General features: G+C 44.7%; 1 protein-coding gene across 3 annotated transcripts; it reads right to left on the minus strand.

Annotated features, from left to right (window-relative positions):
- Positions 1-281: 281 nt before the first annotated feature.
- Positions 282-16,584, minus strand: ANKRD42 (ankyrin repeat domain 42). Of its 3 annotated transcripts, XM_052669978.1 has the most exons (13): positions 16,441-16,584; positions 14,875-14,969; positions 13,919-14,082; positions 12,227-12,334; positions 11,816-11,935; positions 11,128-11,263; positions 7,266-7,466; positions 5,592-5,717; positions 4,299-4,404; positions 3,481-3,656; positions 2,943-3,069; positions 1,687-1,831; positions 282-934 (listed from the first exon to the last, which is right to left on the minus strand). In XM_052669978.1, the coding sequence occupies exons 2-13, from the start codon at positions 14,891-14,893 to the stop codon at positions 839-841; spliced, it is 1,524 nt and encodes a 507-aa protein (XP_052525938.1). In that variant the 5' UTR covers positions 14,894-14,969; positions 16,441-16,584; the 3' UTR covers positions 282-838. The 3 variants fall into 3 exon arrangements, with proteins under 3 accessions (XP_052525938.1, XP_052525947.1, XP_052525928.1); XM_052669987.1 differs by lacking the exon at positions 16,441-16,584 and having other exon boundaries at positions 11,735-11,935; positions 14,875-15,332; XM_052669968.1 differs by lacking the exon at positions 16,441-16,584 and having other exon boundaries at positions 14,875-15,330.
- Positions 16,585-16,817: the final 233 nt, after the last annotated feature.

A 16,817-nucleotide genomic window follows, 5' to 3' on the forward strand; every position in this document is an offset into this window, starting at 1 on the left:
GGGTTGATCTTCGGCACCATTCCTACGTTGGAACAGCACCAAGAATGATGGACCAAATCTCATTCATGGCAGCTGCACACCACACTCACACACCTTGAAGTCTGTGATCCAATTCTGGATTTCTCCTTGTCTGGCACAGGTTTATGTTATTGCTTAGGATGTTCTCCATCTATTGCGTACGCACACAAAAACAGAGTTTTTCCCTAACTTTGAAACTTACCACAATTAAGCTTCTCTGGATAGCAAAGGAGAGGACACATCAAGATTCAAGCACCAGGAAATTCACCTTTATAACACAAGGATTTATAATTGGAATCAAAACAGCCAAAGTATTATTCATGAGAGCCATTCTGTGGCCTGCACAGATTGGCTGGAGATGAAAAGTCAGTTGCCTGGCATCCAGCTGCTATTTTGCAAGGACTTACCCCCTATGCTGTTCTTTGTGTCTGTACCCCACAGATCCTGGCTGAAGTAAGGGGCTTCCTATTTATTCTTTCTGTTTCAGGGCAGTGATACCAAGCTCCAGTAGGTGAGGATAGCTTTTTCGTAGCCTAGGGCCTATGACATCGCTGCAGGTGAATTTTGGAATGTTCCAATTTGCAAAGCTCTTGTTAAACTACCCCGGACATGAAGAGAAGCCCTCTTTTTTTTCTTTCTTGTCTGTTTGTTTTTGTTTTCCTTGCTGCAGTGATTTAGAAATATTTTCTGTCCCAGAGAACTGGGAAAGCAGTTCGATGAACCACAGCTCATCTGCAGAATTGGGCTCTACAAGTGCTTTGCACTGGACATTGCCATTCTGCGCCCTCTGCCTGCCAGCCCTGTGTCTGAGGCTCCTTCCTCAGCGCAGCCTCACAAACACTCCTCCATGCCTGCAGGGTGGATTCTTCTTCACTTTCTTTTTCTCTTTGCAGGAAATCGAGATGGGTTCGGGTTCCTGAAACAAAGGACATCATTACAGCTATTAAGCAGCAATCACTGAAATCTGCTGCACCATAAGACAGGCTTTAAAAATATGATGATGTGGCTGGGAAAGGTCTGAAAAGCCAGCTCTCCTGGGCTTCAAACTTAACGTGTGAACTAGTGATCTACTGTCAGATTTGATTAAATATGTGTATGTGTTTTCTGTTTTCTAAGTCAACCTATCTGCACCTGCTTTGCTGTCAGTGGGCTTGATAATTAAGATATGACACAAGACTAATTGTTGAATTCAACCACCGCACACAGCAGCATTGTATTACAGGCCTCCACCAAGTCTATTTCAAGTCTGAGGTAAAAGGGGGAAGAATGAACCCATTCTGAAGGAGAGTTCTGATGCAGAAGAGAGATCCTACAACATGTGCAGTAGCTGCTACCAGCTATGCCAGCTGGGGAATGAGGGGCAGCTCCTGAAGTCCCCAGTCCAGTCTGAACTGGGCACCAGCTACTCGCCAAGATGAACAGCCAGTCATCCAACCATTCCAACCATGGAAGCATTCAAGGACCACTCCACTCCCTTTTCTACAGAGAATCCATATTCTCTGCCAAGGACAGAGAAACTGATAACCTCTCAGATCAGGATGCAGCAAAGGCTGCTGCTTGCTTCACCGTGCCAAGCTGAAAACTGTTAAGGTACTCACTCAAGTACCACCCCACAGTCTTAGCGAGAACAGGCGCCCAAGCAGCAGGGCTGCCGTCCTTCCCACTAACCGGAGGCAGAGCCGCAGGGCTGCGGGTTCTCCCCCGGCTCTCCCTGAGGCGGCCGATCTCGGCGCGGCAGCCATCCAGCTGGCTCTCCAGCTTTTCCCTCCTGACTCGCTCGGATTCCAGCTGCGCCTCCAGCTCCCTCACGGCCCTGCCAAAAGCAAAGGGGACAAACAGCACTGAGCGCACACAGCCGTGCCCAGGCCGCTCCAAGCGCGTTTTAAGGCACAGAAATCAGAAAACAACGCGAATGTAGAGCCCTCCTGGCTCGGGCCCCTTTGTAAAAGCTCCACTGTCGGCTGCTTTCCGTACCATACAGCCAGCTGTGCTCGGCGCTTCTGACCGCGAGGTGGAGACGTCTCCCCGCACAGTGAGCCAGCGCCGGGCGGGACGAAACCCAGCTCGGCTCCCAGCTCCTCTGCACGCTTCCTAAAGTGATTGGGTAAGCACACGTGAGGAACGATCAGATGAGAGCCTGCATGACACATACTAAAAGGAAGCTGAAGCATTGGTTGACCCAGCTACACAGGTTCTCATCAGTCACAGTCACAGTGGCTATTAAATTAACTGAAATTCCTGGAACTGGTTAGCTGAGACTTAATTCTGATCTATCCCTATGTAACAGCAACTGAGTCATCTGGAAATGAGCTGGCTCTCCTCTGTGCCACAATGAATTAGCAAAGCTACAAAGGGAGGAGACATTTTCAAAATCTGCTAGAAATCCTTCCCATGTAGCAATTCCTGCAATGTTAGGGACAATAAACATGCTAAAATAATGGGGTTTTCCAGCATACAATGTAAGTATCTTGGAGTTGACACACAGGTCTCTGTAGGTACCCTGAGAAGCACTACTTCAGTTTCAGAAGTGGACCTAGGGATGCTCTCCGGCCTCCACTAATGGCACATCATTTGTGACATTGGTTGGAGGTGGCCCAAGCATGTAATGGACATGCTCATCTACAGTGACTGAGAACAGTGCATAGCCAAACGTTTGACAGGCAGAGGTAGAGTCAGGGATGTCTTCTTGTGCAGGCTGTCATCCTGCACAAGCACAAGAAGTATGGAGCTATCAATCATTTGTGTTGTACTGCAAAGTTGATCCTCGTGGCAGGAGTCCACAAATGGCCAAATGGCTGAAGTCCTTTTCTTTTTAGGCTGGCTAAATTCACTAAGTGGAAAAGACAGAATGGCCAAAGCAATATGAGTGTAAAGTAACCTTAAAGAAGGCTTTAAAACGGGACACATTATAAAGTTGACCTTACTTCTCAACCTCCTTTTCATGTTTTTTCATCTTCCTCTCCTCCTCAGTTATTCCTCCCAGCTGTCTGTAGTTGCTGTAGGCAATTTCCAGAAGTTGCTGAAGTTCTTGAATCCTGCGATAGGCCCTTACTGTAAGACAGGGTTCTCCAGGTAGGTGAAATGCATGGAAACAGCTGAAGACTTCATGCTGAAGTCCAGCAGTATGGGAAACAGACACAGAGCAGTAACCACAATGCTGAGCAGACACTGAGATACACCTGGCACAGAGATGCTGAGATAGAGACCCACACAGCACACTGCTCTCAGAAACAAAGAGCATTCCAGTGTGGTTTCACTGCAGGGATTGTAACAGTGTAACAGTTATGTTCTGACTGTCTTGTGCCATCCTTCCTAACCTTCCACAACTCAGTGTCACAGATAACCTACCAACAAACTCATTCTACAACAGGAAACAAATGTGGCAGTTGGCAGAAATTGTGCAACCAAAAATCCAACACCTTTGGACTGTTCAAACAAGGAGTGAAGTCAGACAATGCTTACTGCGTGCATCCCTTTTCTCTGCTTTATCCAGGATTAAGTCTTCTTTGCTGTCTGTACTCCCTTCCACACCATGTCTTTCAAAAAATTTTATGTTGCTTGCATCCAGTTCTTCATCACTAGAGTTACTGTCTCCAGTTCTTTGGGTCAAAAATTCCACAGCTGCTAGCTGGGCAAATCTGCACAGAGAACAGTTAACCTACATTGATCTGTAATCTACACATTGATCCTGTAATCTAGAAACACGCAGCCATGTCTCCCACATGAGATAAAAACTCTGAAACACTTCCTGTTCCCATTTAGAGGACAGAGTTTCAGGATTTGAGGAAGCACTGGTACACAAACTATGAACAGCAATCTCCTTTCCACAGTACTCTGCCTCACTGAAATCTTATTACGATGCCTCCCACTTCAGAAATACATTTTGCTTTGTAGGATTTCTTAACTGAATCTCATCAGCAACTACATTACTTTCATTAAATCAAAAATCAACCAGCCTTCTCTTGCTCTCATTTACTTTGTACAGCTGGAGCACACAGGCTCATAATTTCCCTTCTGCAGATCCGTTAGTTTGCATCTTTTCTCCCTGACCTTGCTCAAAAAAAAAAAAAAAAAAAAAAAAAAAAAAAGCAGAAGAAAATAAATTTGCAATTTTTTACAGCCTTTTACAGCTACAGTGTGGCTTTGCTGATCACTCAGAGCTGTAATTAGTTCTTGCTTCATCACCAAAAATCAGGGGTAATTACAACAAAGCTGACTAGATATTTAAATAGCAAAATAAAGGTTAAAAAAAGACAGAGCTACATGGCATGTACTGCTACCTCTTGGCTACATCCTTTGGAGTCTCTCCAGCATCATCTGTAATGTCACAGTCAGCTCCCATTTCAACCAACCACTGTAAGCAATGGATGTGCCCTTGTCCTGCAGCTGGGGGAAGGAAGGTGCGTGCAAGTCAGCCGTGCACAAACGCAGCATTTTAAACTTCCTACATCCCCCTTCTGCTATGGTTTAACATGCAAGATGCTGGGTTCACCAAGACTACAAAGGAGAGAGACTATTTCAGAGGATATATTTCAAGATGCTCAAGACATTTGGGTACACCCAATTTTAGAGATCATGTAGAGTGGGTTTGTGGCTTTCTCTGGTCCCTGAAATATATGTGCAACTCCGTCTGTACATGAGCTAAACTAAATGTTCTCAGTCCCGTGCATCAGCAGGGCTACTGCCCACACTGCATGGCCCCTAGTAATGATGTGTCACATATGGAAGATGCTCCTTGGCATTGCTGGCTGAAACCTGCAAGCCTTTTTCTTAAGTAAAATAACTCTGCCTCTGACAGCACCCCACTTGGAGATGTGTCAGACTGAAATAAGGAAATGTACCGACAATCAGCCCAAAATTTCCCCATAACAGAAACACTGGGGGTGAAGATTGGGGGTGAAACAATTGTTGGTAGAAACTATCCAAGAAAAGATAATGGGAAGAAATGTGAAGGAATGTAAAGTTGTTCTCTACACGTTTTTAAAAATTCTGCCATTTTTCTCTTAGCCAAAAGAACTGTGGGAAACAGTGTTAAAAGTGTACTACAAGAATGCCTCCCCTGCCATTTCTTCTCTCAAACACTACTAAGAAAGCCTCAAACATAAGAGAACTGATGTCCTGTAATGCTAGCACTCTACTACAAACCAAGGTGTTAGATACCAGGAATCTACTGCTGCCTGCAGAGTGGGCTACCAAATTACTTTGTTGTGGTTTTCATGTCACATCAGCAGTATGCTCAGTAAATAAAGGCTCAAACCACAATGCAGATCACTGCCATGCCTAACTAGTCCACGTCTCTGGAGGTAACATCCCACCAGATAAAAAAAAATCAACGTGGATGTTGTTTTCTTTTCATAGCAAACTGTTCTATCTTGACTTCAGCTTGGCTATTTTGTTTTTAAAGTGACCCCTACACATGCATCCACCATAAAATATTTTTCAAGGTTGCTCCTTTGAGCCCTCAGGAAATGAGATTTTCATTAAGTTTATCTAATGAGCAGCCATTTGAAAATATAAGTAAAGAAGCCAGCAATAAACAGGAAAAAGCTCAAACATCGATCATAATTACTGACCTTTGTGCATGAGAGTGGATCCCTTATCATCCCGCTCATTAATATTGATTACTCCACATCTCACTAATCTTCTGAGTACTAACAAGTCCCCTCTGAAAGCAGCATCATGGGCTGGGAAAGCTAAAACTGAGAATGAAATACACATTTCTGAACAGATGCCAGTAATTCCACTAAACGTGCTCATATTTGTCTCAAACAACTTGCCTCTACGATAGCAACTCACAGACATTCCGTAGCTGTAGCTAGCAAGGTTAATGAACTTTTAATTAGCTAAAATGCAGCTGCATATCTAGGATTGTTCATCACAGACTTGACTAAACCTCTCTTGGTCATGACTACGGGCATCTTACACAGTTCAGTGATTAATTTCACAAATCTGAAATAACAAGTATACCTTTGTTTTACAGTTAATGTTCTATTATTGGTGGTAACAGTAGTCATCTGCCTACCCAGATTTCCAGTCTACCCAAATATATAAACTATATTACTTCTCCCCCTCTGTTCAGCTCTTGTGAAGCCCCATCTGCAGCACTGCGTCCAGGCCTGGGGCCCCCAGTACAGGAAGGACATGGAGCTCTTGGAGCGGGTCCAGAGGAGGGCACTGAGATGAACAGAGGGCTGGAGCACCTCTCCTATGAGGAAAGGGTGAGGGAACTGGGCTTGTTTAGCTTGGAGAAAAGAAGGCTCTGGGAGACCTCATTGTGGCCTTCCAGTACTTGAAGGAAGCATATAAAACAGGAAGGGAAACGGCTGTTTGTCAATGTGAATAGTGATAGGACAAGGGGGAATGGTCTTAAACTGAGACAGGGGAGATTTAGGTTAGATATTAGGAGGCAGTTTTTCACCCAGAGGGTGGTGACACACTGGAACAGGTTGCCCAAGGAGGCTGTGGATGCCCCATCCCTGGAGGCATTCAAGGCCAGGCTGGATGTGGCTCTGGGCAGCCTGGGCTGGTGGCTGGTGACCCTGCGCACAGCAGGGGGTTGGAACTGGATGAGCATTGTGGTCCTTTTCAACCCAGGGCATTCTGTCATTCTGTGATTCTTGCTTAAAAGCAAGAATTCATGCAGGCCATTTGATTTTTCTGGTTATTTTTTTATAGGTGGAGAGTGTTAGTATTTATATGTGTAAGCACAATGACAGAAGACTAGCAGACAGGGAAAGTGTGTGCCTGGGAACAGTAGAGAGGTGAACAGTGCTCATATCCTTGCTCTGTTGAACGTCCTCTTTAGAAACCTTGCTACCCTTGTGTCCTTTGCCATGCTGACTGCAGTAGTATTCCTGGTTAGCAAGTAACCTTAATTTCAGTGGGATCTTTCCAGGCTCAGCAGTTATTCAGGATCACGAGCAGGCAAATCCGCAAATTCAGCGATTCTGGATCTCTGCTGGAGTGCAGGCAGAGCATGGGCAACTTGGTATTCATAGTGCAACACAATGTGAGAAGCCTAATTCTGATTACTGTAAATCATATTTATAAAGTCGTGCTGAGTATCCCAGTCTAGCTATCAGTAATGGTGCCAAAAATATCCTAAGCAACAGCTGTACCTTACAATGGTGATACAAAGGCCATAGTTCTGCTCCTACAGCTCTCAGAATCCAGTGCTTCATAGAATTACTATGTCTATTTTAACAGTACAAATCGTAATCAACTTTTAACATTTCATCCCTACTCACCTTCCTGTGTCTCTGGATGCTCCTCCTCTTTTTCCACACTGTCAATATATTGCAGAATATTGTCTTTATAGAATCGCTCAGCCAAGTCCCTTGGAGTCTCTCCATGGTCATTCCTGGCTTTCAGCGCGCCCACGACACTGGCCATTTTACTGACCAGGAACTTAAAGCAATGCAGGTGTCCTTCCACGGCTGCCAAATGAGCTACAGCACAAGGAGAAACCACGTATGTTAGAGCAGGGCATTGCTGACCATCAAGAAGGCAGTGTTGCCACTACCAGTTACATCTAGCTCCTCTACCAGCACTTGAGGCATTCAACCCTGCACAGCAGGAGGGAGCAGACAGCTGCACAGGGAATGCTCAGCTCCTATCCGGAGTTCAGCTATAGGCAAAGGAGGTAAAAGAAAGCTGTTAAGGACAGGATCTGCACAGAAAATGCCCTGGTAGAACTGACTGCAGCCAATACAGCATGACGCTGCCAAGAGACACCAGAGCAACAGCTAGGGATGCACTGGTGGGGTCTCCTGTTCCCCATGGAATGCTCACTCCTTAGCAGCTATGATCTGGCCTCACTGTCCTAGATAAGACTACAGATGGCCTGCAAAGGGAGGGTTTGGTTAGGAGTTAGGGCATCTGTTTCAGTCCCACATCCACTGCAGCACCCCCAACAAGCTGCATTACACCTCTGCAGCTCCATTACTTCACCTGTAAAATGACAGTGACATTCACTTTACTGGTAGAGCTTTGGAGGTACATCTCCTGATCTTCCCATTAATACACAGATGCATTCACTGTGCTTCTGTGACATTTTTTTTAATGTTTACACTCGTGGAGAGTTGTGTGGGCAGGAGCTGCTCTGACCCAGCACAGCAGTGACTGCTTCCCTGCAGAGCACAAGTGCTTCCTCCCCTGTCCTTTAGGCTACACTGAGCTTTAGTTATTCAACACCAGCAGAGTGCTGGGCCTCAACAAAGTAAGAGGTACAAAATACATGGGCATTATTATGAAATAAATTATAGTCTCCAGTCCATCAATGGGAAGAAGTTGCAAAATGCAAGTTAGATTGCCTTTATTAGGCAACACATTATCACTCCATGTATTAACTTAATGTGGATTATCACTCCACATATTAATCCAGCATGCATTATCACTCCAGCAAAATGCTCTGGCTGCCGTTCTGCAGGAAAAAGGGTTACATGTTTCTGATTATCTTCCTAATTGCTAAACAATGTATCTAGGGCAAAAAAAAGAAAAAAAAAAAATCACTTAATTCACTTAAGCTAACTTCTGGCACATGGGAGATCTCTATTGCAAACCATTCTCACAGTGAGTTAGGAAGAAGTGAAATGAAGAGACACGTTCCAGAAGTTGATACTGATAACTGGTCAGCTGGTGAAAAACAGTCTCAATCCACATGAATATCTAAGAATCCCAGGGATAAAACTTCACCTTCTGAGATAATGCATTATGCAGTGCCTATCCTATGCAGAAAGCAGTCAGAGAAGCTCAAGGCTTTCTGCAAAAACAGCAAAGGAAAAAGACACTGCAGAGCTCCATTCTGCCTGTGTCCTTTTGCAGGTTTGCAGCAAGGCTCTGTGGAAGGCATAAAGGAATTTTCATACGCTTTTAACGTGTGCTTCTTAGCAGCCAGTGCCCAACATGGAACAGTGCCACACAACCTCAGACACGCTGAGCACTTGCTCTTGAGACCAAAGCCAAAGAGTTCTGTGATGTTAACATAAAATATGCTGCCTAGCGCTGAGAACTTTGAAAATCTTCATCTTAGGCATCACGGTTGGTGTTGGGATCCCAACTTCTCCATGTTTCATCTCACCTCCTATAAAATCGAGCTAAAGTTATTCACTGCTGCCTAAATGGACAGTGAAAGAACCACGTATGTGGAAAAATCAGGCGTTGCACTACAATTAAATATGGTATTTAGTACAGGCTTCACTGGTAAGACATAAGTAAAGCATGGTTAAAAAAAGAGAATACAGAAAGAAAACAAAATGTTGAAATAATAAAAACAGCCTACTTAGGGCACTGAATGAGCCATAGTTCCTCCAAAACAAATGAACATACTGTAGGCAATTAAAGCCTCTGCCATAACAAACTTGCAAAAGGTGCAGTCTTACAATTCTTAAGTTTTAGGAGCGTGGATTTGCAACCCTCAGTAAATTCCTGTCAGTACTTTCAGGTTAAATTATAGCACTGGCCAGCTAATCTTGAAGCTGAATTATATAAAGATGATTTAAATCGACACTGGTATGTAGAGCACAGCACTTCTGTTCATTTTTTATTAGCAGTGTTACAAAGTATTTTCTTTCTTCTGGATGATAACAGACACAAATGAACACAACAAGGACTGAACAAAGCAGCTTTAGAAGAATAACTAAAACAATTCTTGACCAACCAGTACAACAGGGCATTTCAGTGGAACGGTGCTGTCATTCACCACCTCTCCATGAAAAGCAGTGTTCCCAAATGCAAATTCTATGTTGTCACCAGAGTGCCTAACATCACATTCCTGTATTGCCTGAGCCACTACACCAGATGTCCTCCTGGGATGTAAGAGCCTCATACCCTTTAACAAAGCCTGGGTTTGCAGGACAGAACACAGACATCGGTTTTCTGGATAAATGGTGCTCAGCAGAGGATAAAATGCTTTAAAATGGATCTTAAATCTAAACCTCTAAACAAGTTATAGAGGGATGAAAACATTTGCTATTTGGAACAAATAATACGACAGACCGTAAGATGGCAAATGTTAAAGGGGAAATGATGTTACAAGAACAAAGGGTTGAACGACAACATTCAACTTACAGAGTAATTTGAGGCAGTAGTGTGATAAGCAAAGGGATGGTGGAGAAACTATGAAGGGCAAGAAACAGTGTTCATTTTTTATGCTGAAGTGGCTACACACAGGATTTTGAAGAGATTACAGACTACAGATAATACAGAAATACTGGTATGCCGTAAATCAAGATGGAGAAATCAGAGGTAAATGAGAACAAGGGTTTTACCAATCCAGCTAAGAAACAGTTGGATGCAAAAGCTTGCATATGAACACACCAGAATCTGATCACACAGGCACAGCTGTTCAAGCTTGGTATACATTCAAAAAGGAGCAGATAGCAGCAGAGCCTGCCTGCTGCCCCACCTGCCCTTCTCCTCCTGTGATCTCCATAGGCACAGGCACAGAGGATGCCCACGTACACAGCACTCAGGCTGAACCTGCTCCTGATGTGAGCCTTGCCAGCAGTAGCAGGAGCTGAACAGAATACTGCTGCCAACCAACAAGTACTTTGGATTTATGTATTCTCCCATCATTATAAAAATGGAATAATCAGGTTGATAACATGGAACAAATCATACAGTCATCAGCTGGTTTGGTTTGGAAGGGACTTTAGAGACCATCCATGGATGGGGAGGCAGGGACACTTCCCAGTAGACCAGGCTGCCCAAAGTGCCATCCAACCTGGCCTTGAACACCTCCAGAAACATGGAATCACAGAATGACTTGTTCAGGTGGAAGGGAACTGAAAGATCATCCAGTTCCAACCCCCTGCCTTGGGTTGGTTGCCCCCCACCAGTTCAGGCTGTCCATCCAAGCTGGCTTTGAGCACCCCCAGGGATGGGGCACCACAGCTCTCTGGCAGCTGTGCCAGGGCCTCACCACCCTCTGAGGGAAGAATTTCCTCCTAACATTTAATCTCCTCTTTTAGTTTTAAATGGCTCCCTTTTGTCCTATCAAACCATTATCTATTGCCATATCAACGCTGCTGGTGTGTTTTATTTATGATGTGCCACAGTTATCACATACACAACAAGGGTTGAAAAAACAAATGATTATTCCTGACATACCTGGAAGATTTCCATCAGTATCCACATCATCTATGCATGCTCCCCATCTAACAAGAAGCTGCAAACAGCCCAAGCGACCATGAAAAGCAGCATAATGAACAGGCTTCCAGTCATTCCTGTCTGCAACGTTTGCATTCTAAAATGAAAGCAGCAGGTTAATTTGTTTATGAAGCTTAGACACAAGATATTTTATAGATAAGAATTGATGGCTCATTGTGCTACATGATTTAAACAAAATGAAATATTTTTCCAAATTCAAGCCATGAAAGTAGCATAAGATGTATTTCTCACAGGCTTTATTGGAATAAAACACATTTTCAGTCACACTTCTATCACCATATTAGTCATTATTCTTAAATATACAGCTGGATTTTTTTAACATCTATTACTGTAGAAGGTTTGTACAACTGGAAAAAAATCACAGCCACCGCAGCACCTGACCTTCTTTTAGTGATTTCCCTGTCCAAATCTGTCCCAAGTTACTGATTCTCTCTAGATTTTTGGATCTAGAGACCTAACATCTCTTACAATTAAAAAACGGAAATTTATACTACAAATAAATTCCCAACAAGAATGTACCAACAGAGATCAATCCATGGTCCCAAACCTCAGTTAGTGAGGGCTTGGTATGGAAAAAGATACCAGACCCTGGCTCTGCCCTACGGAACAGCAGGTAGGAGTCTCTCACCGCTCCACTTCGCAGCATGGTTTGCAATGTGTACGACTGCCCGTGGGCTGCAGCCAGGTGTGACGGAGTGCAGCCACGGTCATCTCGAGCTTCTAGGTTTGCTCCATTTATTAACAAAGCCTACAAGAAACACAAAGTCTGAGCTCAGTTCACAGGCTGAAAGGGCAAATGCTGCCTGGCAGGATGACTTGAGATGATCAGCTGGGTACCTCTGGGGTCACCACACAAAATAAATGTTAGCAAAGAGGGAACAAACGAGTGCGCTCGTTTTACCAGTGACTTGGTTTCAGCTGTAAAGACACAGAGATGAGATCCAGCCCCAGTAGGAGCACTCTCAGCTGATTTTCTTAAGGAAGTGTCCAAAGCAAAGGCCTGCCTTCCTTTTGCTGAAGAGTGTACATCCCTACGTACCTGCATGCAAGCATCCTGCCCGCGGATCGCCGCAAGGTGGGCTGCCGTCCAGCCTCTGACTGTCGCATGTGTCACGTCAGCGCCATGCCAGAGCAACCAGTGAAGGCACTGCTCAACCAAAAACAAGCTCGTTTTATTTAATACATTCTTCTTTAACAATTCTTACAACTTATCGGGGCAAATGTTAACCATAAATTAACAGCAGATGTAACATTTCAAACAGCGTTAGCTACTAGGAAATGAGATTGTTTCAAGGCTTCATCTAAGTGTACAGAAAGCACAACCAACCTTCTAATTTTAAATGATCTTACAGGGTGGCTTCTTGATTTTACTATTTCAGATTTAAAATGCAGCCCGCGAGAGCATTCATGTGACATGAGGTAAAAACATTAGGAAAAATGATGCAAACATGCTCACTTGAAGTCCAGCTAACATGAACAGTAGGAAAAATGCCATGAATCAAATGTAAAGCCTCAATTCATTTATTAGGCTTCTTGGGTGCATGTAATCCCACCTCTCCTCTCACCCATCATACATTATTTTAGCTTTATTCACATTTTTTTCAGCAGGTGTTATTGCTTTCCATGGAAAGCTTGAAGAATTATTAAATCAATAATAAGCTACGAAAATAGTTAAAGCTTTTTGCTATACATTATTATTATTTCCTGTCTTCTTTTAGGCTAGTCTCGAGCCCTGCTTCCTGCCCTGTTTCCACCAAGGAGCTTAGTAACAATTGAGGGACAGATAATTCAATAAACCCAAATACACTGATTGCAAAGGAGACTTAAATGAAAAATGGTAGAATTTATAGAGGCAGATAAGGGTGGGCAAGTGATTTTTAGAGTTGACAACACAATCATCAGCATTTTCTTGACAGTTTCTGTACCTTGCAGTAATAGCACTGCACTTATTGTTCTCCAATTTAGAGAAAACTTGACATTCTTTCCTTTGGGACTTTGCTCTCTGTATGGTTATTTACAGCCTTGCTGTTTCAAAGTAAGATTGCTATAAACGTTGCACAAGAAGGCTGTAACAAGAAGGTGAATGTTGTGCTGAATGCAGCAGCTCAGTCCTTCTGGACATCAAATCATTTGTGCAGCAAGTACCTGCTCATCTCTGCATCGGTAGGCAGTGTTCTTGCTTATTAAAATGAATTGTATTTGAAGTATTTCTGTAGAGAATGAGGCATGGGACAGAACACTGGTAACTGAACAAACATTTTTGTGTCACTTCTCACTTGGTTCAGTCACTTTCAGAACATTATACATAACCTTATGGATTTTCTGAGTGTTCTGAGTGAAGGAGAAAACAGAAGAGGGACAAAAGTAATGAGGCTAGAAGAAAGGCCAAAAGGCACACCTTGCTTGGAGTAAGAAAAACTCTGATTTTGTAAAATTTGAGGACACTGATTGGATGGTGATAGGACAAGGGGAATGGTTTTAAGCTGAGTCAGGGAAGGTTTAGGTTGGATATTAGGAGGAGGTTTTTCACCCAGAGGGTGGTGACACACTGGAACAGGTTGCCCAAGGAGGCTGTGGATGCCCCATTCCTGGAGGCATTCAAGGCCAGGCTGGATGTGGCTCTGGGCAGCCTGGTCTGGTGGTTGGTGACCCTGCACACAGCAGAGGTTGAAACTGGATGATCACTGTGGTCCTTTTCAACCCAGGCCATTCTACCATTCTATGATTTTACCTCCAAGCTTCCAGAGTGTGCAGCACAGTGCAGCAGTGTGAACTTGTGGACTAAATCCACCTCATCGATAGAGGCTCCGCGTTTTACCATTAATGCAAGCTGTTCTACATCACCAGCTTTCACTGCCTCATGTACACTGGTGTAAGTTTGCTTCTTCCTGACATCTAGTGAGGAATAATAATAGCATTAGCCAGCTTGGTCACATTTCAGAGAGATGAAAGAAGTGATGAATCAAAGAACAGTTTATAAGAATCAGTCACAATGTAACCTATGAGAGTGTGACATATCAGCAGGAGTCCTTACCCACTTCTGTTTCCCAGAAGCAAAGCAATATTCAAAAACCTGAAAGAGCCATGTCCTTCCAGCCCCAGAAAAAGAACAGGACAGCAAAGCAACTCCATCTATGCATGCAAATGCTGGATCAAGTCCATCCCCAATGCTGGCTCACTTTCAAAGCTGTGGGCATCACAAACTCTGTCATCAATCACGCTCTTAAGTGCTCAGCACTGATCCTCAGGGATCCACATGGTAATGCTCCTTGCTGCTATCAAGGACATGGCACACCAAGGCATGCTGTACTGGGGGCACGGGCCAAAGCACCGCTCTGGCACAGGTTACATTGTTAGAAGCCCGGTATTTTACTCCCACCAAAGTCAATAACGTTTTCTTGGACTTCAGTGGCTCAGAATCAAACTCTAAACATAGATGCAGCGTGATCCAAAAAAACCCATCACCAGGACATGGGATCATACAGTCTGTGTTTTCCTTCAGGCCTTGTTACTGTTTGACAGTGTAACTGTAAACAATGGGAGCTGGATATCTAAATCCTCTTGCAACATTTTGGCATTTTGCCTACATTTGCCAACAAAAATAAGTGATGTAAGTAGATCTAATGGCTGAGATGGCTAACTTCAGATAGCTAAGCATATGAGTAAGCCAAAACAATTAGTAATCACCTTCTGGAGTAGTCACCATTCTGGAACCAGAATGCACCAACAACCTCTGATTAAATTTCAGGCTCTAAGAAGTCTTGAAGAAGCAGATTGCTGTCCTGCAAGTCAAGCACGCACGTAAATGTTGGTCTTAAGGTATTAGTGCCCTGGTTTTCCTGCCCATGGAGAAGAAATTGAGGCAATAGTTTGAATTATTAAAAATGTGAGATCAAAAATGTTAAAGCGTATCAGTGAGTTGCTGTTCAAAGGTTCCTGGCATACATAAAAGCACTGAACATGATGAAAAGCAGCTGACACTATCTACCAGTACCTATTCCCATGTAATCTGTAGCATGACAGTAGTGCTTGGCCTATTCAGCATTACCACAGAGAAGAAAACAGGGGCTTCAACTGTTTCAATAAGCCAGGCTGAGTGCTGTAACGCACCCCTGGTGCATCATCACTCCGCTCCCACTTGCCCCCCCTACCCCGAGCCAGGCTGTACCACTGCCCTGCTCAACGGCAGCAAAATGCTGCATGAACCAACACCAGCAGCAACTGAGAATAGCTCAGGTTGGAAGGGACCTCTGGGGCTCATCTAGTTCATGTTTTTAAATAAAACTTAAGTACATGCAGCATTTTGGTGTTGTGTTTTTTAAACAGAGATTTTCACTGATTTTCCCTCAAGGAAGCAAATTCTCATGATGCCAGGTGAGGGTTACAGACTTCAGCACAATGATGCAGACTTACCTCAGAGACAGATGAAGCTAACTACACTGCTTGCCAAAGCACTAATGCGTTTAACACCACATTCCAGTGCTATGGGTTCAAGGTAATATTTATTATTTTTTAATCCAGAATAATTTTGCCCTCTTTCTTCCTGTGGAATGGGCAATGACCTATGCCTGTGTGCAGATGGGTGCCAAGCCGCAGCCCCATGGCTCAGGCACCACAAGCACAGCTGGGAGTGAAGTTTAATGAACAGCTGTTAACACGAACCCTGTACAAAACACACTGGTTTTGAGAGAGAATGACATTTTCCATAACTTCAGTGCAATTTGTTATCAAATGCTTGTTTCCTAGGGAAAAAATTGCCCTGTAGAAAGAAGTAGGTAAGTGGGAAAGCATTACAACAGTACTTGACCAGACTTCACCCGAGAAATCACTCAGCCTGAGGGAAAGGCACAATGTTAGGTTTTTCCTGTATCTCTGTAACACACAACAATGTGATGCTTCTTGGCAGCAGTTGAAGGGGATGAGGTGGGCAAAGACTGAGGTGCTGAGTTCTGTGTGGGGTTATAACCCCATCCCGGCAGTGTCCATGGCAGTTATGCCACCTTTCCCCGCGTTTGGCAAATATCAATTAGCTTGGGGTATTTTAGGTGGGCCCAATAACAAACAGACATGTTAACAGACGGACAAAACAACTGAGGAGGGCCAAACACCGCGGGCACAGCCGCCTCGCGGGGCGCCCCGCTCACGGCCGAGGCGGGAACGGCACCGCTGGGAGCACCGCTCCCGAGCGCGGGGCGGCACGGCACGGCCCTCAGGGAAGGACCGGGGAGAAGGCCGCGGGCGGAGCGGTCTCACCGGCAGAAATTGGGCTGGCGCCGCGCTTTTCTCCTCTTCTTTCACTCCTTCCCCCACGTCGCAGTGGCGTTGCTATGGGCGCGGCGCCCGCTGTCCTCGCGGGAGGAAAATGGCGGGCGGCGCTTGGCGGGAGTGGCGGCCATGGCGGCCGTGGCGTCCGGGCAGGACGGGCCCTGCCCTGCGGGGCGGCTGCTGCTGGGCAGCGCTGGGGCGGTTTCTTGAGGCCCTTTCCCAGGAAAAAAACAGCAAATCGCTGCCTGTTTTCAACCCACGCAGGTATTTGCCAAGCACTTCGCGTGCCCGCGCTGTGGGATGCTCTGGCTCGAGTCACAGCAGTGCATTTAACCCGAGGCATTCTCAGGTGTTTTTGTGACACT

The sequence above is a fragment of the Tympanuchus pallidicinctus genome, unplaced genomic scaffold, assembly GCF_026119805.1.
Source record: "Tympanuchus pallidicinctus isolate F22 unplaced genomic scaffold, pur_lepc_1.0 scaffold11, whole genome shotgun sequence".
NCBI classification, from domain to species: Eukaryota; Metazoa; Chordata; class Aves; order Galliformes; family Phasianidae; genus Tympanuchus; species Tympanuchus pallidicinctus.

What these genes read in the sequence shown, in the direction of transcription:
- ANKRD42 (XM_052669987.1), bottom strand. An exon ending in CACACTCTGGAAGCTTGGAG is followed by an intron (nt 12,335 to 13,918) that starts GTAAAATCATAG and finishes TTGGTTGAGCAG; the next exon opens with TGCCTTCACTGGTTGCTCTG. An exon ending in GCCCTGCGGCTCTGCCTCCG is followed by an intron (nt 935 to 1,686) that starts GTTAGTGGGAAG and finishes CCTTTGTTTCAG; the next exon opens with GAACCCGAACCCATCTCGAT.